The following is a 25,165-nucleotide window of genomic DNA, read 5'->3' as shown; positions in this document are numbered from 1 at the left end:
ACCTTTGACCCCCAAAATTAAAATACCATGCATACATCAAGGAACACTGATTCATGTATGATGGTTATATTATTCTGGTCTGTTTATCTTTTGAGATAAAATTTTTTGAACATTTTGATAATTTTGGTTTTTGACCGGAAGTGACCCCTTAATGACCTTTGACCCCAAAACTGTAGGCACCCTAAAGACCCTGGCTAGTAGCAATGCATGTGTGCTAATGGCGACACTCTGCTATGTAATTTGTAAAGACAGTGATTTTTTGAATATTATTTTTAGTTTTTCAGACTGTAACCGGAAATGACCCCTTAATGACCTTTGACCCCTTATCAATGAACACCCTATATACACCGACCATAGACGAGTCATGTGACCAAACCGTGTCATTATCGCATGTTGTTTGTAGGAGAAGATACATTTTGAAGAAAAATCACATTGTTGACCTCTTTATCTAGGTCAAAGGTCACACGTAGGTCAAAGTCATATGACATGTGCGGGCAATGCCAACGGTCCTTCTGACAACGTTTAGTTAAAATACGTCAACCCGTGACTGAGTTATACGTACGAATGTGGTCGACAGAAGGAAGAAAGAAAGAAACAAGAGCTATATAGAAATTGTCATGCGAGACATGACACACAAGCCGACCTGTTGATGGGTCAAGTTTGAGCAATTTAGAAATTTGACCTTTGACCCCTAAACTTTGACCTTTGGGGTCATAAATATTTTTAACATGTTTAGAATGTCGTAAGAATAATTCCTGTTGAATTTCAGCTCGATTGGACCAATTTCGAAATTTGACCTTTGACCCCTCTAACTTGACCCTTGGGTCACGGATGGGGTCAACTGCTCTTGCATTGCGCTTAGGATGTCATAAGAAAGATTCCTGGTGAATTTCAGCTTAATCGGAACTTATACATGGATTTTGATTTTTTAAATTTTGATTGACCTTTAGACCCCCTTAATGACCTTTGACCTCAATGAAAAAAAAATCTAACGTACACCGACAAAATGCATTGTTCCAATTTTATTTAAAAAATTCTAACATGTTTAGTTCTTGAGATAAAAATTCCTAAAGTTATTCAGTTAAAAACAGGAAGTGACCCCTTAATGACCTTTGACCCCCAAAATAAAAATACCATGCATACATCAGGAAACACTGATTCATGTATGATGGTTATATTATTCTGGTCTGTTTATCTTTTGAGATAAATATTTTTTGAACATTTTTGATAATTTTGGTTTTTGACCGGAAGTAACCCCTTAATGACCTTTGACCCCAAAACTGTAGGCATCCTAAAGACCCGTCTAGTAGCAATGCATGTGTGCTAATGGCGACACTCTGCTATGTAATTTGTAAAGACAGTGATTTTTTGAATATTATTTACAAGTTTTTCAGACTGTAACCGGAAATGACCCCTTAATGACCTTTGACCCCTTATCAATGAACACCCTATATACACCGACCATAGACGAGTCATGTGACCAAACCGTGTCATCATCGCATGTTGTTTGTAGGAGAAGATACATTTTGAAGAAAAATCACATTGTTGACCTCTTTATCTAGGTCAAAGGTCACACGTAGTTCAAAGTCATATGACATATGCGGGCAATGCCAACGGTCCTTCTGACAACGTTTAGTTAAAATACGTCAACCCGTGACTGAGTTATACGTACGAATGTGGTCGACAGAAGGAAGAAAGAAAGAAAGAAAGAAAGAAGAACGCCAAGAAGACAGTACAAGCCGACGTTCGTCGTCGGCTTGTAAGAAACAAGAGCTATATAGAAAGTCATGCGAGACATGACAACAAGCCGACTAAATTTGACCTTAGACCCCTATAACTTGACCCCTGGGTCACCGATGGGGTCAACTGCTCTTGCATTGTGCTTAGGATGTCATAAGAAAGATTCCTGGTGAATTTCAGCTTAATCGGAACTTATACATGGATTTTGATTTTTTTTTAAATTTTTGATTGACCTTTTGACCCCTTTAATGACCTTTGACCTCAATGAAAAAAAAACCTTATATACACCGACAAAATGCATTGTTCCAATTTTAATTAATAAATTCTATCATGTTTAATTCTCGAGAAAAAAATTCTTGCAGTTATTCAGCTAAAAACAGGAAGTGACCCCTTAATGACCTTTGACCCCCAAAATAAAAATACCATGCATACATCAGGGAACACTGATTCATGTATGATGGTTATATTATTCTGGTCTGTTTATCTTTTGAGATAAAAATTTTTGAACATTTTTGATAATTTTGGTTTTTGACCGGAAGTAACCCCTTAATGACCTTTGACCCCAAAACTGTAGGCATCCTAAAGACCCTGTCTAGTAGCAATGCATGTGTGCTAATGGCGACACTCTGCTATGTAATTTGTAAAGACAGTGATTTTTTGAATATTATTTACAAGTTTTTCAGACTGTAACCGGAAATGACCCCTTAATGACCTTTGACCCCTTATCAATGAACACCCTATATACACCGACCATAGACGAGTCATGTGACCAAACCGTGTCATCATCGCATGTTGTTTGTAGGAGAAGATAAATATTGAAGAAAAATCACATTGTTGACCTCTTTATCTAGGTCAAAGGTCACACGTAGTTCAAAGTCATATGACATGTGCGGGCAATGCCAACGGTCCTTCTGACAACGTTTAGTTAAAATACGTCAACCCGTGACTGAGTTATACGTACGAATGTGGTCGACAGAAAGAACAAGAGCTAAATAGTCATGCGAGACATGACACACAAGACGGCTATGGATTTTGAAATTTTATAAATATTTTATTGACCTTTTGACCCCCTTAATGACCTTTTACCTCGATGGAAAAAAAACCTCATGTACACCGACAAAATGCATTGTTCCCATTTTAAATAAAAAATTCTACTATGTTTAGTTCTGGAAATAAAAATTCCTGAAGTTATTTAGCCAAAAACAGGAAGTGACCCCTTAATGACCTTTGACCCCCAAAATAAAAATATCATGCATACATCAGATAACACTGATTCATGTATGATGGTTATGTTACCCTGGTCTGTTTACATTTTGAGATAAAAATTTTTGAACATTTTTGATAATTTTGCTTGTTGACCGGTAGTGACCCCTTAATGACCTTTGACCCCAAAACTGTAGGCACCCTAAATACCCCGTCTAGTAGCAATGCATGTGTGCTAATGGCGACACTCTGCTATGTAATTTGTAAAGACAGTGATTTTTAAATATTATTTACAAGTTTTTCAGACTGTAACCGGAAATGACCCTTAATGACCTTTGACCCCTTATCAATGAACACCCTATATACACCGACCATAGAGGAGCCATGTGACCAAACCGTGTCATCATTGCATGTTGTTTGTAGGAGAAGATACATTTTGAAGAAAAATCACATTGTTGACCTCTTTATCTAGGTCAAAGGTCACACATAGTTCAAAGTCATATGACATGTGCGGGCAATGCCAACGGTCCTTCTGACAATGTTTAGTTAAAATACGTCAACCCGTGACTGAGTTATACGTACGAATGTGGTCGACAGAAGAAAGAAAGAAGAACTAGACTTAGCTGTGGTCTAAGACCACGAACACAGCCGTGTTGTGACCCCTTAATGACCTTTGACCCCAAAATATATGAAAACCCCATAGACATTGGCTAATGTCAATGTATGTGTGCATGTGGCATCACTTTACCATGTTATTTGTGGCAGAAGAGGCATTTAGAAGGAATTTCGTTTTAGACCGGAAGTGACCCCTAAATGACCTTTAATCCCAAATAAAAAAATACCAGAAATACACTGGATAACCACAATTCATGTGTGAACATACCGTTACTGTCCAATGTTTTGTTTAGCTAATAAATATTTTTGAAGGTATTTCGTTTTATACCGGAAATGACCCTTTAATGACCTTTTGACCCCAAATCTGTGCACACCACGTAGAGACTGGGTAATGACAATGCATGTGTGCAAGTGGCGTCACTGTCCTACGTAATTTGTGGGTGAAGATGCATTTTAAAGGTATTTCGTTTTATACCGGAAGTGACCCCTTAATGACCTTTGACCCAAAATAAAAAATATAACATATACACTGGGTAACCACAATTCATGTGTGAACATACCGTTACTGTCCTATGTTTTGTTTAGCTAATAGAAATTTTTGAAGGTATTTCGTTTTATACCGGAAGTGACCCTTAATGACCTTTGACCCCAAATCTGTGTACACCCTATAGACACTGGGTAATAACAATTCATGTGTGCAAGTGGCGTCACTGTCCTACGTAATTTGTGGGAGAAGATGCATTTTAAAAGTATTTCGTTTTATACCGGAAGTGACCCCTTAATGACCTTTGACCCAAATTTAAAAAATACCACATATAAAGTGGGTAAGAACAATTCATTTGTGAACATACGGTTACTGTCCTATGTTTTGTTTAGCTAATAAATGTTTTTGAAAGTATTTCGTTTTATACCGGAAGTGACCCCTTAATGACCTTTGACCCCAAATCTGTGTACACCACATAGACACTGGGTAATAACAATTCATGTGTGCAAGTGGCGTCACTGTCATACTTAAGTTGTGGGAGAAGATGCATTTTAGTTGAAATCACGTGTTTGACCCCTGCGTGACCTTTGACCCCACAAGTTTCATGTGACATGTAGGGGCACGGTCAATGATCATTGTGACCAAGTTAGGTCAAAATCGATGTAAGCATGTGAGTGCTAGAGCAAATGTAATGGTTGACAGAAAGAAAGAAGAACCTGTAAGAAAAAAGACACAGCCGTGACTAACGTCACGGCTGTGTAAAGAAAGAAGAACGCCAATGAAACAGGACAAGACGGCATTTGAGAATGCCGTCTTGTAAAGAAGAACGCCAAGAAGACAGTACAAGCCGACGTTCGTCGTCGGCTTGTAAGAAGAAAGAACCTGTAAGAAAAAAGACACAGCCGTGACTAACGTCACGGCTGTGTAAAGAAAGAAATAAGTTAGGCTGCCCGCCTAACTTAAGAAAGAAGAACGCCAATGAAACAGGACAAGACGGCATTTGAGAATGCACCTGTAAGCCGTGACTAACGTCACGGCTGTGTAATGAAATTTGAGCAACTTCATGGCAAATGGCTGTTATGGAAAATAATGTTTTGGCATAATACAAGGGCTTTAAGTTTAAATTGATTGGAAACAAGGTCGTTCTTGTACCACGAGTCTCCACCTGCTCTTGTAACTGCTTGCTTTCACAATTACTTTTGGTAACAGACATAAACAATAGGGATGGCTGTCCGAAATAGGTTGTCCAAAGACACTGAAAGTGAATACCATGCATAGTAAATATTTATAGACAATTTTATTTTCATGCATTTCCAGCCTACTTAACAAGTTGACCTCAAATGACCTTTGACCTTGAACACCACCATTACATTGAAGTTCCCATAATGAAGCTTGGCCCAAGTGTAAGGGTGCTAATGGATTTGAACTGTCATTTTCAGCCAATTTTACAAGTTGACCTCAAATGACCTTTGACCTCTGTATGTGACCTTTGATACCACCAATATATGTATGTAACCATACTGGCTGCAGCTATGACCTAAGTTTGGTTGCAATAGGATTTGAACTGTTCATCTGAGAGCATTTGATCAAAACTTTAAACAAATTAAACAGCTGAAAAAGTGATTACATGGTCTACTGCCTTATCATGTGAGACAACAAAACAGTGATCAAATGAAACGTTATGATTAAAAAGTTAATAAAATGCTCATTTGGCTATTTTGCTAAATGGTTCGACTACATATGCAGTTAGCATACATATCATTGAAATTTGTCAGGCAGGATCATATTTCATAATAAATTGTTTTACAGTAAACTTGCTGTAATACAAACCTAAACAGTCTGCATATGCCGATGACCCTGTAGCCAATGTTCCTTGACCAGCTGGACAATAAGTACATTTAATGAAGGAAGCAAAGAAGCGAGAATAATTATAATGTCGTAAAAGAATATTTATTACACGAATTTTCGGGCTCGCCCTTCGTCAGGTGACAAAAATAGTGTTGTGAGGCCTACACAAGAGAAACATTTAAAACATGATTAAAACGCGAGCACAGGTGAATGGTGGGAGCGACACGCAAGCGACACATGAGCGACAAGCGGGCAGAGCGTATACAAATCCAGCGCGTTAAAAATGTTTAAGTTGGAAAACATAACGCGCAAGACGGAAAATAAAATATAATTATAAAATACGCAAACGCGTGTGCGAGCCCAGACAAACGAGAACCTAGACCAATGACTTTGACTCGCGTAGTGAAGCCGACACTGCTTAGCAACGAATTTGACAAGGACGCATACCCGGACACAAACAAGCAGACATGTTCGCGTCTATGGAACATGTTGCATATGACGAGGCGATAACGACGCAGTAATCACGCAAACGAGCGCGTCAAACACGTTATGCGCTCGCGTTTTAATCATGTTTTAAATGTTTCTCTTGTGTAGGCCTCACAACACTATTTTTGTCACCTGACGAAGGGCGAGGCCCAAAAATTTGTGTAATAAATATTCTTTTTCGACATTATAATTATAATTATAATTATTCTTCGCTTCTTTGCTTCCTATATATATAAAATTAACTGCGTCGACATTTGATGAAAAGCAAAAAGCGAAAATAAATAAGCGAAATATATTACACAATTTTAATGTCGTTAATCAGTAGAAAGGTTTACACAGAAACATTTAATCATGTTTTAATTTTAATTTTAATCATGTTTTAAATGTTTCTCTTGTGTAGGCCTCACAACACTATTTTTGTCACCTGACGAAGGGCGAGGCCCGAAAATTCGTGTAATAAAATATTCTTTTACGACATTATAATTATTCTTCGCTTCTTTGCTTCCTATATATATATATATATACACATAGGTACTGGTACTGTTTTTACTTATTATCTACGACTCTATTATAATATATATATATATTTATATATATATATATAGTGTGAGAGATTTGGTCTTGGTTTTTTTACGACTTGGTTCATACATTTGTGAAATATTATATAGGCGTAACAGTTAACATTTAACAGTTTGCCTATGCCATCCTTGATGAAGCCCTGAGGGCGAAAGCTCGGATTAAAATTTCATGTTTCACTACGCGTTGTCGTCTGTTCCAATTTCTTATGCCTATATATATATACTTGTGAGAGATTTAATGATGGCGAAACGTAGCAGAAAAGTCATACGAAGTTGATTAGCTTTTGAACATTTAAAAAGTTCTTCTTCAGATCCAAGATATAAAGAGACAAACAAATAAAGTGGTATAACTAAACATAATACTGCTAAAACTACAAAAATTACTATATTACAATTAATGATCTTAAAAGCTAATGCAATGTTGAAAACAGCACTAGACGATACCAACGCATATCAAAAGATAGTGATCAAACTACTGAAAATATTAGGACTAAAAGCATGCAAAGCAAAGTAATAATAACGTACCAAATAACGTACCAAATAACAACGTACCAAATAATTTCATAATAAATGTAACTTTAAAATGGCTATACTCCAAGTTTTGAAGACCAGGGCTATACACATTGTTACAATACTATCCTAGCCTGTTTTATATCATTTTACTTACCTAAAATTTCTTTTCCAAACACAACCAAAATTAACCAAACAATTCCTCGATAAACCCGGAAAAAGTGGCATGCATTGCAGTTAGCCATTTTGATGTCTAGTACTGAGTTACATGCAGGTAAAAGAGTTCCTGATTTGTAACAAAAGGGCAAGTCATGCAAGCACTCAACCAAATTGTTTCTGGTAAACTGAATACAGCTGTGAATATAGAAGGTTCTGGTTCCCTCTCTACATGCAACATGATTAAATTTTGAATCATACGCTTGTTAAACAAATTGAATGGATTAAAACGCAATAACACTTTTGATGTTTGTGCTACATTCATGCAAAATAATGGAATGAAAAACAGTAGTTAATATTATATTAACGCTCCATTTGTACAAAATAATAATATACATGTTTATGTATACAATGGTAAGAATATTTTTATGAAGTGAAATATGGAATCTTCCATTCAAGGAGGCTTTGCTTAATTGAATGGAACAGTTCATATGTCACTGAATGGAAATTAATATCCATTGAATGAATAAAAACATTCAATACTTTATTTTTTATAACTCATATGGGTCACTCCATATGAAATCAAGGAGGCGCCCCACCTGACCCCCTCAGATTTGCTTTATATTTTAGTCATATATTGTACTTGTAAAAATATTAAAAACCTGCAAATTTGAGGTCTGTAGCTCTTACGGATTTTCTGTGGCAGCCATTTAAAGTTGGAGTAGGGGGGTCTAAATTTGGACCCAAAAGTTGCTCTTTAAATAAATTTCATCTTTGGGAGTCTGTACCTTCTTTATAAAAAGAAAGATCTAAATATTTTTGACCCATTCTAGTGCTAAAATTGCAATTTCTCATGGGTTTCACATGCACGCATTTGTCCTGGTAAATAAATCATAAATAAATCACAATACAACAAAACAAAGAAAAATACAAATGAAGGAGGTGCAATGCAAAGCAAAAGCCTGAAATTATTAAACCGCTATATTTTATTACATGAAATTGCAATGTATACACGAACATGGAACTATAAAAACACTTCACATCTCTTACACACTCACTTAAAATATACTTGCATACAAACAAGATTGCAGGAAGCAAACACACAACATAATCTAGTGAAAACATTAAAAAAATTATAGTATTATTATTCACATACATAAATTGTTTAACAAACATTTTTGTGGATTTGAGCAATTTGTCATTGGGGCAGAATACAGAAGAATGATATTTCTGGGTAGTAAGTTAGTTAAAAAGGTTGGTGGCCAATATTTATTAAGTGGTCTGACCTTTTACTCATTGCATTTTTTATCATCTTAAAAATATCTTTCTCAAGGCACTCTTTGCTTTTGAAAAAGCACCTAAGTACACTTAGCATCAGACCTGCTAACCTTTGAGATCACAAACCTATATTCTGATACCCCAAAAGTTGTATTAATTTCATTACATAAAAACGCATTTGATAAAAATATCAAGCATTGACGAGCTTATGTACAATGTTATACGATCTAATGTAAGTGTGAGCGATGCTGAAAATCCACGCTACAAATTGCACATTGTGCATGATTTTCTCCTTTGACTGTATGAATTTCCATTTCACCGAATACTCTAGTTTGATCTTTTTTGGAAGTTTGAGTTGACAAAGTCAAAGCCATATTTAAAAATTCCATGGTCAAACTGATGAATGGCGGCCATTGATGATTCTCGCAGGGTACCAAACGCTTTTGTATGAGATGTTCTGATTGGTTAATATGCCTTTGTTTTGCCCAACTGTTTTGATAAATAGGATTTTTTGATTTTTTTTTGGTCAATGGTCAAAACCATATTTTTTTGGGGAAAAAATGTATGCCAGTATCTTTAACAAATTCCCATACGGAATACTGGAAAACATACCAGTTGGCAGGTCTGTAGCATGCTACCACACAATATAATTAGGATGGATAGAAATTTCATAATTGATCTTAACTTAAACTTTTACCTAAAATATATATACAAACATAATGACTTCTTCCACGCTTGACAGAAATAAAAGATGAGTTAGTGGTGTAGATGAGGTGGTTGCTGCCAGGGTTGTCACTACACTGGTCGGTGCCGGTCGGTAGTAACCAGCACTCAGGCAGACCAACCAGCACTCAAGGGAATATGAGGACTTGCCAACCGGCACTAAAGTAGAGAAATTGTACTTTTTACCCTAAAAAACAGCTGGAAAGTGACCCATGAGAGTATTTTGGACAAATATCATGGAAATTTAGCCGGCACTAAATTCAGTCTAGTGACAACCCTGTTGCTGCTGCATGAATTAACAACATCCAATCAAGGTGAATAGTAAGGTTTGGTGAGTTTTATGATATAATGTGGAGTTTTCCTTTGCAGTACATTACATTTTATGTAAAAAACAATGGTACATAATATCTCTCATCATTACGGAGGTTTCATTTGGTGAGTTCTGTGATATAACATGAGTTTGGTTTTGGAGTGCATAACAGTTTACGTGCAAAACAATGGTACATTTATCTGTCATTTTGTTGAGTCTTCAATTGGTGAGTTCCGCGATATAACGTGGAGTTCGGTTTTGAAGTTCCTAACAGTTTATGTGCACAACAATATCGTACATTTATCTATCATCTTTGTCTAGGCTTATGGCTGCATACTTGAAGTTCTGATAGCAGTGTGTTGACATGTAGATCTATAACATAAACAAAATTACGAACAAATTTATGATATGAAACAATATACAATCAAATGTATTTATTGTTTTTTTTATGTGTATCCATACCTTTTCTTGTGATGTCATATGCAGAAGAATGTGAAGGATTTCCTGAAATGATGGTCTATCATCTGGGTTCTCTTGCCAGCATTTCAACATTAGATCATACCTTCAAAAAGAGAGGAAATTTGGGGAAACACCAAAAGCTTGAATATTTGTTTTGTTATGTCAGCATACTAATGTAAAGCCAAGAATTTTCCGCGTTGCGGAAATTCCGCGAAAATCGCGGAATTCGGAGGTAAAGCGGAAAACGCATTTCTGAGAAAAAAATAAAAAAAATAAGCAAAAATGACCTAGAAAAAGGAAAAAAATACAATTGAAAAGAAATAAATAAAATACTAAATGAAATGGGTCTTCAAAATTCATCAAAATAAAGTAAAATCCGTCATAAATTTACCGTACAACGCCCCATTGCAGCCATGATACCCAATTACCCATCCCAACTTTGCAAATCGCAATGATCGTCACAAAATTCTTGTGAAATTTTATTATGTCAGAAATGTGCTAAAATTACAAAGCGGAGAAAAGCGGAATTTAGCATTTGTAAAGCAGAAAATTCTTGGCTTTATACTAATGAAAGCACTTTCTTTTATAGGACATTATCAAACTTTTGGTTTGTTGTTGCCTTACAAAAAGCAACATCTTATTGTCAAGCAATTTTGTAAAGGTCTTGCTCAGCAAATTCAATACATAAATATTGCTTAAATGCAGACATGTGCCAAGGACTGCCCAAGTTGGGTGACCAAGGCCAACTCTTAATTCCCTTCATTGATGCCTGAAAACATGTAGCCAAACTAGATAGAAAATGATGTACAGTTTGCATATTTGACCATTGTATTTACTGCTATATACAGTAGATAATATATTGAACCATTCATTACAGTTACCTACAGTAGAAACATATTGACCATTGTATTATTGCTATCTACAATAGATTGCATATTGGACCATTGTATTTACTGTTATCTACAGTAGACAGCATATTAGACCATTGTATTACTGCTCTCTACAGTAGATGGTATATTGGACCATTGTATTTACTGCTTTCTACAGTAAATAGTATATTATTCAGACCTGAAACTGACCACTTCTGAAAAAAGGGGAAAATACTTTTAAAAAAAGAGAGGAAAATAGCACAAAATCATGCTAAAAAAGCTCAAATTGGGCTGAAAATAACAAATAATGCATAAATTTCAGGAATAAAAAAGAGGAAATCAGCTAAAAAGAGGAAAAGTTTCATGTCTGTATATTGGACTGTTGCATTTACATGTTAACTGCTGTCTATAGTACATAACATACTTGGACCATTTTGTTTTACTGCTATCTACAGTAGACAGTATATTGGACCATTGTGTTTACTGCTATCTACAGTAGATATCATATTGGGCCATTGTATTTACTGTTATCTACAGTAGATAAATATAAAAGGACCATTTTGCTTTACTGCTATCTACAGTAGAGAGTATATTGGACCATTGAGTTTACTGCTATCTACAGTAGATAGCATATTGGACCATTGTGTTACTGTTATCTACAGTAGATAATATATTTGACCATTTTGTTTTACTGTTATCTACAGTAGATAATATATTTGGCCATTTTGTTTTACTGCTACATACACGCATCAACAGTAGATAGCATATTAGACCATTGTGTTTACTGCTATTTACAGTAGATAGCATTGAACCAGTGTTATATAAAAAAGTGCAGTGCTTTATAGTGCGCTATGCACAGGCACAACGCCTAGACGTTGATCCACAAGCCTCAGCACACTTTACAGCATATATAAGGATTCCAATCACTGGCAGACAAAAGTGTGTGTGGATGGAGGAGGCAAATGGGGTGTGCATATGTGTGCCTAGTCCTCTTTGCGCACACCACTGCTTCAAAACCAATCAATTAATAGACTTACATTTCCTGTTCACAGTTGTCAGGTTTTGGCATACGGTATCCTTCCGTCAAACTATAAGCCAAGTACTTAGTTTCCATATCTGAGTATGGTGTCCCACCTGAGAATATGTTATACATTTAAATGTAAATATTACATTGTTTTAAGTTTTGTTTAAAAAAATGAATGAAAGAAGATATGGATGTCTAAGCATTTAACCTGTGGTATTTATATATTTGAGAAAATAAAAACAAACAAACAAGGATAAGTAACTTTTTGTTTTGCCTATTAACAGCTCACTATATCACCTTCTGCTTTAGAAATAATATATAATTCCAGTACTGATATTTGGTTGTAGATATTATCCCAGTGACAGGGTTTATTAAAACAATTTACAATCTTTTACAGTGTATGACTTTAATACAAAAGTAATTATCAGTATTAATGGCAGATTCCATGGTATTTTGAAGCTTTACTTAAATATCAACATAATAACATAGGAACATCATATTTCTTATCTTGCACGTAATTAATATAAACTATTGCAAAAATTATATATGCATTGACTGCTAATTGCAGAAAATAATACACACCAAGAGTGGCAATTTCCCACAACAGAATTCCAAAAGACCACCTAAAATGAAACAAAATAGATGAATAAAATTTAAAACTTAAATTTCAACAAATGTAAATATTTTTCTTTTAAACAAATGTGTATAATTTCATAGTTTGATCACGCACAGGAAGAGGAAGCAGGGATGTTGCCCTGGGTCTCTTAGACCCTATGATTAGAGGGCCCAAAAATAATCAATGATTATTGAGCACTATATATGGCTGATGGTGATCTATTTTGATGCATAAGAAAATGTCTCTGATAGCGCAAACTATTCTGTATTTAAAAGGCCAGTACAAGACAAACATGAAAAGTCAAATTACCCATGTGGAGCCCAAAATTCCACTTTTGACCTTTGCTTTAGGCTTCTGTATGGTAGGTCAAAGGTATGTCAAACTATACATTTTCCAAACTCTCATGACTGGAGAAATGTTTATGTATAGTTTTAAACATGAATTTTGACCTCTGAATAAACCTTGACCTTACATGATCTCAGATTGCTCAACAAATGGTTAACTATTCCATTCTTCTTTTATACCCCAGAAACGATCACTAACATGATTAACCTTCGTATGAAAATCTTTACAATAAAGCTGAATTTTTGGTTTATCTGCTTACTATAAATACTATACACAGGAAAATAAACTGATGTCACATACTCCGGGCACATACTGCCTCAAGAAGTAACAAAATAAGTCTGACATGGCCAAATCAACTGACACGATTCCATGGTAACTTACACATCACTCTTGGTTGTGTACATCTTCTCTGTCAGGGACTCAATAGACAGCCATCTGGTTGGCACACGTTGCTAAAAAAAACCAAAAAAAAAACAAAACAATTTATATTATTTGTAAATTTGCATGTTATGTTGCTCTATCGACGACATTGGGTGGCCAACAAGGGTCAGCCTTAATCACTAGATTTATTACTGAAACAAAAGTTAAATAATTTAGCTATATTGAAGCAATTGTTAATTATTCATTGTGACCAGCATCAAATTAAATTTGTCACTTTTGTATCTTTTGGTAGAGCTAGCTCATCGGTTATACAAAATATGACAAATTGCAGGAACGTCATAAAAAATTATTATTTATTTATTTTATTTATTTATTTTATTAGATCTTATTTTGCCTGGGGAACAAACTCAGTGGTCCACACTGATTTCCAGTCTGGTCCAGGGGTCAAACAAAATACATCAAAATACAAATTAAATACATACAAAAGAATTACATACCATGGGTTTAACAAATAACATCATATAAGAACACACCAAGGAAGCAGTAGCGTAGCCAGCGGGGGGGCAGGGGGGGCAGAGTGCCCCCCCTGACAAAAAAATGAAAGGAAAAGTGCCCCTCTGACAAAAAATGAAAGAGAAAATCAGGAGGGCAAAGGAAAAGAAAAAGGGCAAGGAGCCCCTTTTCTAGCAAAATTCACGGCCAAAATAGTGTAAAATACAAATTTTTTCCGCGCTACGCGCGCACTTTGTTACAGTAAAGCCCTTTTTAGCCGGATAATGGGCAAAAATGGTGTAAAATACCATTTTTTTTCGCGCTACGTGCGCACATCATCCCAATAAGGCCCTTTTCGGGAAGTTCGAAGACATATAGTCTCTATGTATTGTATGATGCAACTACAATTTTTTTCGTCTGTGCCCCTAAATTTTTATTTTGCCCCCCCTGACCAAGAAAGCTGGCTACGCCCCTGCAAGGAAGCACATCTGTGCTGGCCGGCTATGTCAGCAGGCTTCTAAGACAGTCCGCAGACGAAGTCCGCACTGCAGCCGACCATCATGCAACAACTTGAATAATTAAATAATTAAATTGTACATCCCTTTGAAACGGCCTGGTGTAGGAGGTAATGGAACTTTAACCTGGGTTGGCAATTAATTAAAAGAGACCACGCCTCTGGATGTGAATTTTCGCTTAGCCAACTCGCTCTTACAAGGCTATTAATCAGATTATAAATCAGATTACTCAATCAGTTCAATGTACATCAAATACATTTGTTTAATACAGTTTGAGAATAATAAGTAAAGAGGTTCACAACTTATTAACTGTCTACATACCGATGAAGCTTGCACATAGATGTTCTCTTCCCGAGACATTCCAAAATCAGCAACTTTTGATGTAAGACCTTTCCCTACCAGAACATTCCTTGCTGCTAGATCACGATGTATTATCTAGGAGAACAAAAAACCCAAAAATAAAATAAACAACACAATTAACATCTTGTTGTATAAGGATAGGGCATCCAATATAGTAACCCAATGGGAAAGATTGCTTGCTACAAGAGGTAACTGGATATAATTAATTGGGAAGAAGGAACAGTTAACCAACCCAAATTTTTACAATTTTAATTGTAACAATTTGGGTTAGAAAACATAAACAAAATCCCAAATGGCACACAACATAACTGGAAAAGGAAATACCATGTGCCACATTATTAAAATATTATTTTGTAATATTAATATTGGTATCTCAATTGTAAATTATTTGGCATTGCATTGTTACTAATTTATTACAAAATGTTTCTTTCTATATCATGTCATTTATATGTATGTGTGTTGAGATGAAAATAAAACTGAACTGAACTGAACTGAACTGAACTATGGGATTCACACTAACAGTCTTCTGTATTACATGCTCTTGTGCAGAATGCATAGCCACATGACCTATTTGATAAAATTTACATCACAAATCTAAGTTTTTGAAACTTGTGTTTCCTAGTAGGGTGGTGCACAAATTGATATCAGCCCTGTAGCCCAAGGTGCAATGCACCCCCTCTGCCAAAAGGTCCCATGTTCTAAACATATCCAAAAGTCCACTTTAAAAGGGGTAAAATTCCATCTTTAATGTGACACAATCTGGTCCATGGGGGCCAAAATTGAGTTACTATAACTATTACCTTGTACAAACATTAGGCTATCATATACTGAAAACACCAAATGTCTAGCATATTTGGTTCTAAAGGTATGAAGTTTCGTGATGTCTATTTTCATATGTATTTTATTGTTTTTTACTCCATATTTTTGCCTTTATCTCAATATCAGATTTGCCGCCTTTGGCCCCCATGGGTCAGATCATGTCACATATGTAAAGCTTTGATTTCCTACTGGGGTGGTTCACATATTGAAGACAGGCCTGAAGCCCTATGGTGCAATGCAACCCTCCTCCAATCTGTCACTAAGGTCTCCTGTTCTAAACAAATCCAAAATTCCACTTTAAAGGGGTAAATTCCACCTTTAATATGTAAAGCTTTGATTTCCTACTGGGGTGGTTCACATATTGATGACAGGCCTGAAGCCCTATGGTGCAATGCAACCCTGCCCCAATCTGTCACTAAGGTCTCCTGTTCTAAACAAATCCAAAATTCCACTTTAAAGGGGTAAATTTCTATCTTTAATATACAAAACACTTGGGTTTCCTACTGGGGTGATTCACCTATTTATGACGGGCCTGAAGCCCTGAAGTGCGATGCACCCCCTGAATCTGCCAAAATGTCCCCTGCTCTAAACAGATCCAAAAGTCCCCTTTAAAAGGGGTAAATTTCAATCTTTTATTATGTGAATCAATTGTTTCCTGAAACAAAAAGAGGTCCATTTAATTTACAAATACGAGATGAGCAACGATCAAACCTCGACTGATAGATTTAATCTAGAGCTCCGATGTTCTCTCAGTACCCGGTACCTAGCTTAGTGGTCAAAAAGTCAGTCAAAAGATCCAAAGGCTGCCAATTCCAATCTGGCAGAACGCACTTGTTTAAAAAAACAAACATATATGTGTGCTGGCCAATCTATGGAAAGATAAAAACTTGTACAATTGTAATATATCTTAAATTACCCCAGTCGCTGAGATGTGCTTCATGGCTTCTGCAGCACCAACTGCAAATTTGAGTAGTTGATCAGGATTCAGATTGGACACCACTCTTCCAGGCTTTCCACCTCCTGCTGGCATTTTCATGCGACTCTTCCGAAGGAACTTACGAAGGTTTCCATGAGGAACATACTCCAGAATAACATAGAGTGACCCTGGGTAAATATATACAAAATAAGAACAATGAAACAAGAAAGCCTTGAATTGGGAAAATCTGCCCCATGTCAATTGAAGTATCTCCTTTGCTACCTGTGAGTGTTAGCAGTGGTATGTGCAAAGGGTGGTGGAGGTGGGGGGGGGCTTGGGAAATGTGCCCACCACTTTTGTTAAAAATTTCGGGGGAAAATTGCCCCAATTGGAGGAAAATTTGGGAATTAGCTATTACGGTGAGTGAAGCAAGCCGAAAATTTTAGAACAGTTGGGGGATTCGAGACCACTGCCCCCGGACTTTTGGAAGCCTGCGGGCACACACTGAAGCAGAATGATTCACAAGGTATATGATATGTAGCAACTTCAGTCGGCACAAATAATATGAAACTGTCCCACACTTAGTTTGATGCTGTTATATATAGTGAAAGCCTACAGTATGATTGAGCTATTCAGCTGCTATGGCAGGACAAATTTATGGCATTATGGCAGGGAGCATTAAGTCCAGATTTTTTATTTAATTGGTCTGTTTTTGCTCACTACATTGTCAAAATGTCATTTTGATTCACAAATTGTGACACTTAAAAATTTGTCAAATCCCATACATATGCAGTAGGAGAAATAAGCCTAATTTGTCAAATCTCATACATATGCAATAGGAGAAATAAGCCTAACTTGTCAAATGCCATAATAAGGCCCTTAGGGCTGCAAATAATCTGATGACTTTTCCCCTTTTGTCAATTGCTCATATGAAAATTTTTTTATAGACTTAACCTTCACTTTGGGAAGATATTCCTATAAATTAAAATTATGTTACGCTTTTGTGTGATCACTGACATGCCTTTAATGTTACCTATACATACCTGCATATTCACAAGACCCTAATATATTCACTACATTTGGATGGTGCCCAATTCTTGTCATAGTTGCAAACTCTTCCTTGAAAAGAGCCTTTTCTGAATCTGGAGTGCCGTCTGCAATGTCAAAAATGTCTTACTTTTAATTTTCAATTTTAGCTAATCTGTGTACAATATTTTACTATGCAGTGTTGGAATCAAATTCAAAATGTTATCACTGATTTTAGGCCTATTAATCTAAGGCCAAATAAATAAGATTTAGTTTGTGCCTTGTCTGTTGTACATGCACATTGGTAATACCCTGTCAAAATTCTGATCTTTACATGATTGTAATGTACTTAGGTGCTATATTTGTGACAAAATCAAGAGATTTTGAATAATCACAGAACACAAAGATGTAGACCCAATTTGAATTCATATGATCAAAATGTAAGTCAAATTTGCATGTGCACCATAAATCTACAGGATGCTCCTACATTGAGCAGACAACCTCATTAACGATCAACAGACTATTGCACCCATGTGCTGGAATGAAATAGCAATTACCCTCAGACCGAGAAAGGACAAGGACACAAGAATTTTGCTAATCATGGATGGCACTCCATCAAGTTGCCTTTTATTGAGCGTTTGAATTTGTTTCAGAATTAACACCAATTACCTTTGATCTCAGCCGAAATAAAATTAACAAAATATATTCTCATAGAGAAAACGTTATTGGACACATTTGGAACGCGACAGCCATCATCAAATTCCCTTACCCCAGTGACCCTGACTGGAGTAAAGTGTTACACTTTGTACTACTGAAATCAGATCAAAACCTATCCTAGGGTAGACCCACCCCCCTAGAATTAAATTCCAGAGTGTACAACTCTGAAACCGTTGATTAACATAACATATCATGGCTGAGACCCCCACAAGGTATATATACTACTGGTGCATACATTCAAGATCTCCGAGGGTGACTGTCCCCGGGATTCCCTCAACAGGAGTGTAATTGACCTGGAGGTTACAATGGATAAAAGGATTATTGTGACTTACTCGTTTACCTGTGCATGTGTATCATTATAATTTACGAAAAGAATATCTAAAAATCCCACACAAGTTTCTATCTGGATTAGAAACTTGCGAAACCCCCTCCCCCCTTTTTGTAATTTTGAATAAAAGTTTTTTATTCACCAGCATTGGATGGGTGTAATCATGCATAAATAGCGCTCTCCCATCTTCCATGTGCCTATCTGGCATGAATTTCTTAATACACGATAATGTGAGCACTCCCCATTTCTTTCCACTTTTAATCCTGCATTTTTATACAAAAGGAAAAAGGGGTTAATTGACCATAAGTAATTGCACGTAAACATATATCTTCATGTGTTTGATAACGCTACTGATATCAAAATGGGGCCTCAATGAAGGATATTGTCTAAATGTTATTGTTGGCTCATTGAAATATACATCACAGTTTGCCCATAATTGGCTCAGTGCCACTAATTGCTCATTAGTATAAAATAACACTAAAATTCTTACTGGATATTGGCTGAAATACATGTAATTCTCTACAATAACACTACTAATTGTGCTGGCCCTATATGTTACGGGATACATTGATACATCTCTATATTGTATATTCACAATTGGACATTGGCCGAAATCAACGCGATAACTAGCCGGCTGCGCAACCTCACAAAAATCTTGAAAAATTGAGGGCATAGTACTTGGCCCCAAAGTCTAGCTATCCCATGCCAACCTGGAGTTGATTCCTACTTCCCGTTAAAACAGACTTAATCGCCCCAATACCAGCACAATTGACATTTGTTATTAATGCCTCTGACATATTCATTCTTCTGAACACTCTTTAACATGAGAATTACACTACGCCACAGAATAACATGTTGCTGAGATAGAAACCGCACCTGATGTGATCTACTCAAATACCTCCACCCCCGTATAGTCATACTATTACCTTACGTAACGCAAAGCACATCAATATCTTACCACCGTATAGATTATTACATCTTGTAAGATGCATATGCAATTCAATTTTTTAGAAAAATAGATATTATGATATTCCGAGTCCCATATTCATTAGTCCAATGAAACTTTCCCATGTTGTCCCCTAAAGTTTTCGTCCAACTCTGCCAAATTTTATCAATTTTTTATAGATAGATAGATAGATTCTATTTGGCAATTCAAAAAACATTATACAATACATCAGAACAGAATAAATGCATTAAATTACATCACACAACATATTTATAAAATAACATACAATGCCAAGAATAGCCCAAGAAAGCCCTAAATAAAAACATTAAATACATAAAAAATTATTGCACATTTGGTGACACAACTGCATGTGACAAAACTGCATAATTATGATCAAACAGATTCAAATCAAGATAAAAAGTGGCTTTTAACTGCCTTTTTGAACTGTGAATGAGTTGTGGATTGTTTAACATCAATTGGAAGCAAATTCCATTCCTGTACACCAGTAAAAAAGAAGGTATTACACTTCTGGCCCTTAGCTTTTGGTACCAAAAATTTGTTGCACTGCCCTGGTAAAGTAATTTGTGAGTCTGAGAAAATTTCACAAAATGATAATTGAAGTACTCTGGTGCAATATCATTGTAGATTTTAAAAACATGATTGAGTTTGAGTTGTTTAACTCTGTCTTCAACTTTCAACATATTCACCTTCTTAAATTGTTCAACACCAATATGGGACCTGAGCTCAAGCTTCAATATGAAGCGAATCAGTTTGTTTTGCATTACTTGCAGCTTCTTTTTCAGCTTTACAGAAAGCGAATAAATAGTCAAAATGACATTGTATAAGGGCAGCACAAATGGTCTTCCGGGTTTGTTCATTTAAAAAGTGACCTTGCCTATATAAGAAACTTAGTCTACTACACACTTTTTTAATTACTGACTTTGCAATACTTTCACCACTACTTGACAGAGTTGGTGTCTTTTCACTCCACTTCAAAAGTCCATTATCCATGCAATGTTGGATGCTCTCTAAGTTAATTCTTCTTTTTTCAAGTATCTGAAGAATTTGATTTGTGCTTAAGCTATTTCATGATCAACATCGCACTGGTTACTTGCTTTAGTACTTTTAGACAACAATTGGAAAATCGCAATCATAAGAAAACTTTTCGCCTATCTCAGGCAGATAATCAGGTTATTCTGTAGTGGATAGAGACCTTGTAATCTGAGTAGGTACACACATTGCACTGGACAGTACACTGAAGCACAACCGCGCATACAGAACACAGTGATTGGGTTATTTAATTCCATTTGCGTCAGAAACATTGGACAAATGTGAATAACAGCATTCTGCCTGATGTCTTGCTTTATTTTCAGCATTCTCGAAGTTTATTTTCAGCATTATTTTCAGCTTTCAGCATTCTCGAAGTTCATGCGACCTTTAGTTCATATGTTGTGCCTTACAAAAGCACCGGTCATGGCAAAATCATGCCCACACATCTTTCCAATTTCCAATACTTGCTATTGAAGGAATGCTCAAATTAATATTTTCCGTGCAAGGTTCACTGTGGTTGATCAAATGATGTGATTTTATACAAGAGAAGCCTTAAAGTATAATTTCCATTGGCTGGACTCCAACTTCTTAACTTATTTGGTTCAATAGTTCTGACTTCTGACAATCTATTTGTGAAAAGGATGTATGCTCTCCCATGTATAAATGCTCGTGCGTAAGTTCAGTTTCGCAGATAACACAAACTTTTCAATATGCTTCGCTGTGCATCTGACAGTCTACTTTCGGCTCACACAAAGTCTAGTAGTCACTAGCAATTATGGGTGTCCAGGTGTACATGTACATACAGGTCAGGCTTCCTTATTGCCACCAGCATCAAAGTGTCAATGGTTTTGCCTGCAATAAATAAAAGACAGAAAAATGGGAAACAACCTGCCAGCACATCTAATTACCATGTGTAACTTGAGATTATATTTGAGATCCAGACCAAGTACTTGGTCTCATATCAGTAGAGACATGTGATTTTTGATTTTTGATTAATTTCTTTCCCTGACTCGCCACCATTTTCCTGTTCCTTCTTGTTATGTAGATACGAGTCAAAATTTATTTGTGCAATCTTCTTCCTGATGCAATTTTAACCATTTCAAATTATGAAATTAAAGGACTTACATGTTTATGCTTGCATCATTCTTTCTGCTTCCACCCGACAACTAAGTTGCAACTATCAATTATTGCTCCTCACTAAATGACCAAGTCCAGACTGTCACAATCTTTGCCTCAAAAACCCTTATCCCACAATCAAATGCTTAGACACACTAATACTTAAAATTTGTATCGCAAACGCCAGCGCTGAAGTTATACATTTTCTCACATTTTCACAAAATCTTATTGACTTGACCTCGGGCAATTTTTATCCCCATTTTCCATGAAATTCAGACCTCTTTTTATTGAATTTCCTGATTCAATTCACTTATGACTGGTGGCCAAAAGGGAGTATCAATGTTTTGGGCACTCATAATTACTCCTTTAAAAAATACAGACCAATTCGATGTCATTTGATGATCTAAGAATGACCACAAAATTATTAAAGTATCTGTAGACCCTTCTTCACCCAGTTATAATCTTCGGTTGAAAATAGTTGACGTTTATACACGTTATTCCTGTCGAGCACCTGATCAAAGCCTAACACAGGCATGTACGTTCACATCACTTCCTCCCTACTTAAAAGGTATGCCAGTATGATCAAGCTCTACTCACCCAACCGAAAACACAAGCCTCCTCAACCCTGTTTTTTTTTTTCTTTTTTTTTTTTTTTTTTTCCAATCCAAGTCAAATCCAAATATCCAATGCGCATTGCATTTTTTTTTTCCCCCGATTTATTTTGTCACGAAAAGTGACTAAAATTAGCTCGCCATTTAGACGACCGATTCGAAGAGCATTGCCTGCACTTACCAAAGTGTCAGGCCTGAATTAAACCTGAATTCAGCTAGAAATCAGGCCTGAAATACTGACTGAATTCAGGCCTGATTCTAACCTGAAAAAGGGCCGAAATATTTAAATGAGATAAGCCAGAAATTTCATGTCAGGCCTGAAATTTTAGCCAGAAAAATTTAACCAGAAATAATAAGCCAGAATTTTAGCTAGAATTATTAAACAGAATTATTAGCCAGAAATATTAACCAGAAATGAAATCAGGCCTGATTCTAACCTGAAAAAGGGCCGAAATATTTAAACATGTTAAATGAGATTAGCCAGAAATTTTACAAGGCCTGAAATTTTAGCCAGAACAAATTAGCCAGAATTTTAGCGAGAATTATTAAACAGAATTATTAGCCAGAAATATTAACCAGAAATGAAATCAGGCCTGATTCTAACCTGAAAAAGGGCCGAAATATTTAAATGAGATTAGCCAGAAATTTTATAAGGCCTGAAATTTTAGCCAGAACAAATTAGCCAGAATTTTAGCTAGAATTATTAAACAGAATATTAGCCAGAAATATTAACCAGACTTCACTCTTCTCAACTTTAGCCTCATGTGTAGATTGAAATTCCCCCAATTGCCATGATCGGAATGCACCAGTGGCATAGCGTCATAGGGGCATGTGCCCCCAATCGATTGCAAAATGTAGAAAATCCCATAGGAAAATTGCCAAAAAACAGCTTGTGCCCCTCCCCCCCAATCAGACCTGGTGCCCCCAATCATGGTTGGTGCCCCCCCCCCATCGGATGACCCATGCTTCGCCACTGGAATACACCTTTTGTAGGATTGTGTTATCAGAACTTGCTGGATAACATCAGTTTATTTGAACTCAAAACCTGAAAGAAGTTTGATATTCATACTCTGCACTTGACCCTCTTTACAAATTAATGCTCTCCTTTCTCAAATGTTGGTCACAACCTTGTCAGTTTTGTTTTCAGTCTTTAACCCAGGTGAAAAGTGTTACTGATGTTCTTGGGGTGTTATGAAGTGGGGAAGGGTTATTTGGAGAGTTCAAATATGGTGAGTTGTCATTTGGAGAGTTCCGATATGGCGAGTTGTCAATTGCAGAGTTCAACTATGGTGGGTCGTCACATGGAGAGTTCCAAAGTGGCAATTTGTTACCTTGAGCATATTGGAAAAGTTTTGTTTGTAAAGTTGGGATGTGGTGTGCTATGTCAATGTAATGGGAAGTTTCTATTTTGAAGTGAGGAGGGTAATTTAGAGAGTTCAAATATTCAGAGCTACCTTTAGCATATTGGAAGAGTTTATGTTTACAAAGCACATCCTAATGGTACTACACAACTCTCCCAATATGCAGAAGGTGACAACTCACCATATTTGAACCATCCAAATGACCGCTTCCCCCACATTAAAGTACAAACATCCCCAACATGACATACCACATTGCAACTTTTACAAAATATAACTCCCGGATATAACTCTTTCAATTCGGTGTAGGTGATAACTTGCTCATCCTGGTGCATTGAATTCTCCAAATGACCCTACTCCCACTTCAAAGTACAAACACTCCCAATTTATGCATCAACAGAACACACCACACCCCAAGTTTACCAAATACAATACTTCAAATTTGGTGAAGGTGAAAACTCACCACATTTAAACTCTCCAATGACCCCCCCACTTCAAAGTAGAAACATCCCCAATACCGGTATATCAAAATTGCCCACCAAATCATCCCAACTTTAAAACCAATACAAATGTACCACTATGATGTGACAACCTTATTTGAACTCTCCCAATGACAACTCGCCATATTTGAACTCGCTAAATAACCCTCCCCACTTCAAAGTACAACCTCCCCAAGACATCAGCATAATTAACACCCCAACAACATCAGCAACACATTTCACCTGGGTCAGCCAGCATCAACCTGCAGTATACCCACATAATTCTTATAAATAAATGATACATGCATAATGCATGCATGTCTGCTGAATTCAACAACCTTTCTAGGCAATGTTTCCTGGGGAAAAAGAATCAGTGACAAAATTCAGGCTTTGAAACTTACGAACAGCTGATCTTCCTTCCACAGACATAGTTGGTATGTTCCCCATCAACTAGACACTGTTAAAAGACCCTAAAATACCCTTTAAACTGTTAATTTTTCAAAAAGTTGTGGCAGTTTCTGAGCCTTATCAGTATCTGCTTCCTTACAGTTGATGACCTCAGACCTACATGTAATATCATGTGACCATAATTAGCCTGAAAAATAATTAGCCAGAATACCAAATCTGGCTAATATATAGCCATATTTTTGATTTTGGTTAATGTTTTAACCAGAATACAAAATCTGGCTAAATATCTTAGCCAGAAAACTTTTCAAGTTAAGACTTTAGCCTGAAATTGGATTCAGGTTATGATTTCTGTTTATAATAACCAGAATTGATATTCTGGTTAATTTGTTAGCCAGAAAT

At 36.2% G+C, this 25,165-nt stretch overlaps 1 protein-coding gene across 1 annotated transcript in view; it reads right to left on the bottom strand.

Moving 5' to 3' along the window:
- Nucleotides 1–8,829: 8,829 nt before the first annotated feature.
- LOC140155982 (angiopoietin-1 receptor-like) overlaps nucleotides 8,830–25,165 on the bottom strand; it is a 68,401-nt gene continuing 52,065 nt past the window's right edge. Inside the window, exons 15-22 of the mRNA XM_072179027.1 lie at nucleotides 17,771–17,881; nucleotides 16,728–16,915; nucleotides 14,954–15,067; nucleotides 13,626–13,696; nucleotides 12,866–12,906; nucleotides 12,297–12,393; nucleotides 10,394–10,493; nucleotides 8,830–10,303 (exon numbers count right to left, since the gene is read on the bottom strand). Of these exons, the coding sequence (XP_072035128.1) occupies nucleotides 10,232–10,303; nucleotides 10,394–10,493; nucleotides 12,297–12,393; nucleotides 12,866–12,906; nucleotides 13,626–13,696; nucleotides 14,954–15,067; nucleotides 16,728–16,915; nucleotides 17,771–17,881 (794 nt within the window). The 3' untranslated portion in view covers nucleotides 8,830–10,231. The remainder of the gene's footprint in view (nucleotides 10,304–10,393; nucleotides 10,494–12,296; nucleotides 12,394–12,865; nucleotides 12,907–13,625; nucleotides 13,697–14,953; nucleotides 15,068–16,727; nucleotides 16,916–17,770; nucleotides 17,882–25,165) is intronic.

The sequence above is a fragment of the Amphiura filiformis genome, chromosome 1 (assembly GCF_039555335.1).
Source record: "Amphiura filiformis chromosome 1, Afil_fr2py, whole genome shotgun sequence".
NCBI classification, from domain to species: Eukaryota; Metazoa; Echinodermata; class Ophiuroidea; order Amphilepidida; family Amphiuridae; genus Amphiura; species Amphiura filiformis.
This window is presented reverse-complemented; position numbering and strand designations above follow the sequence as displayed.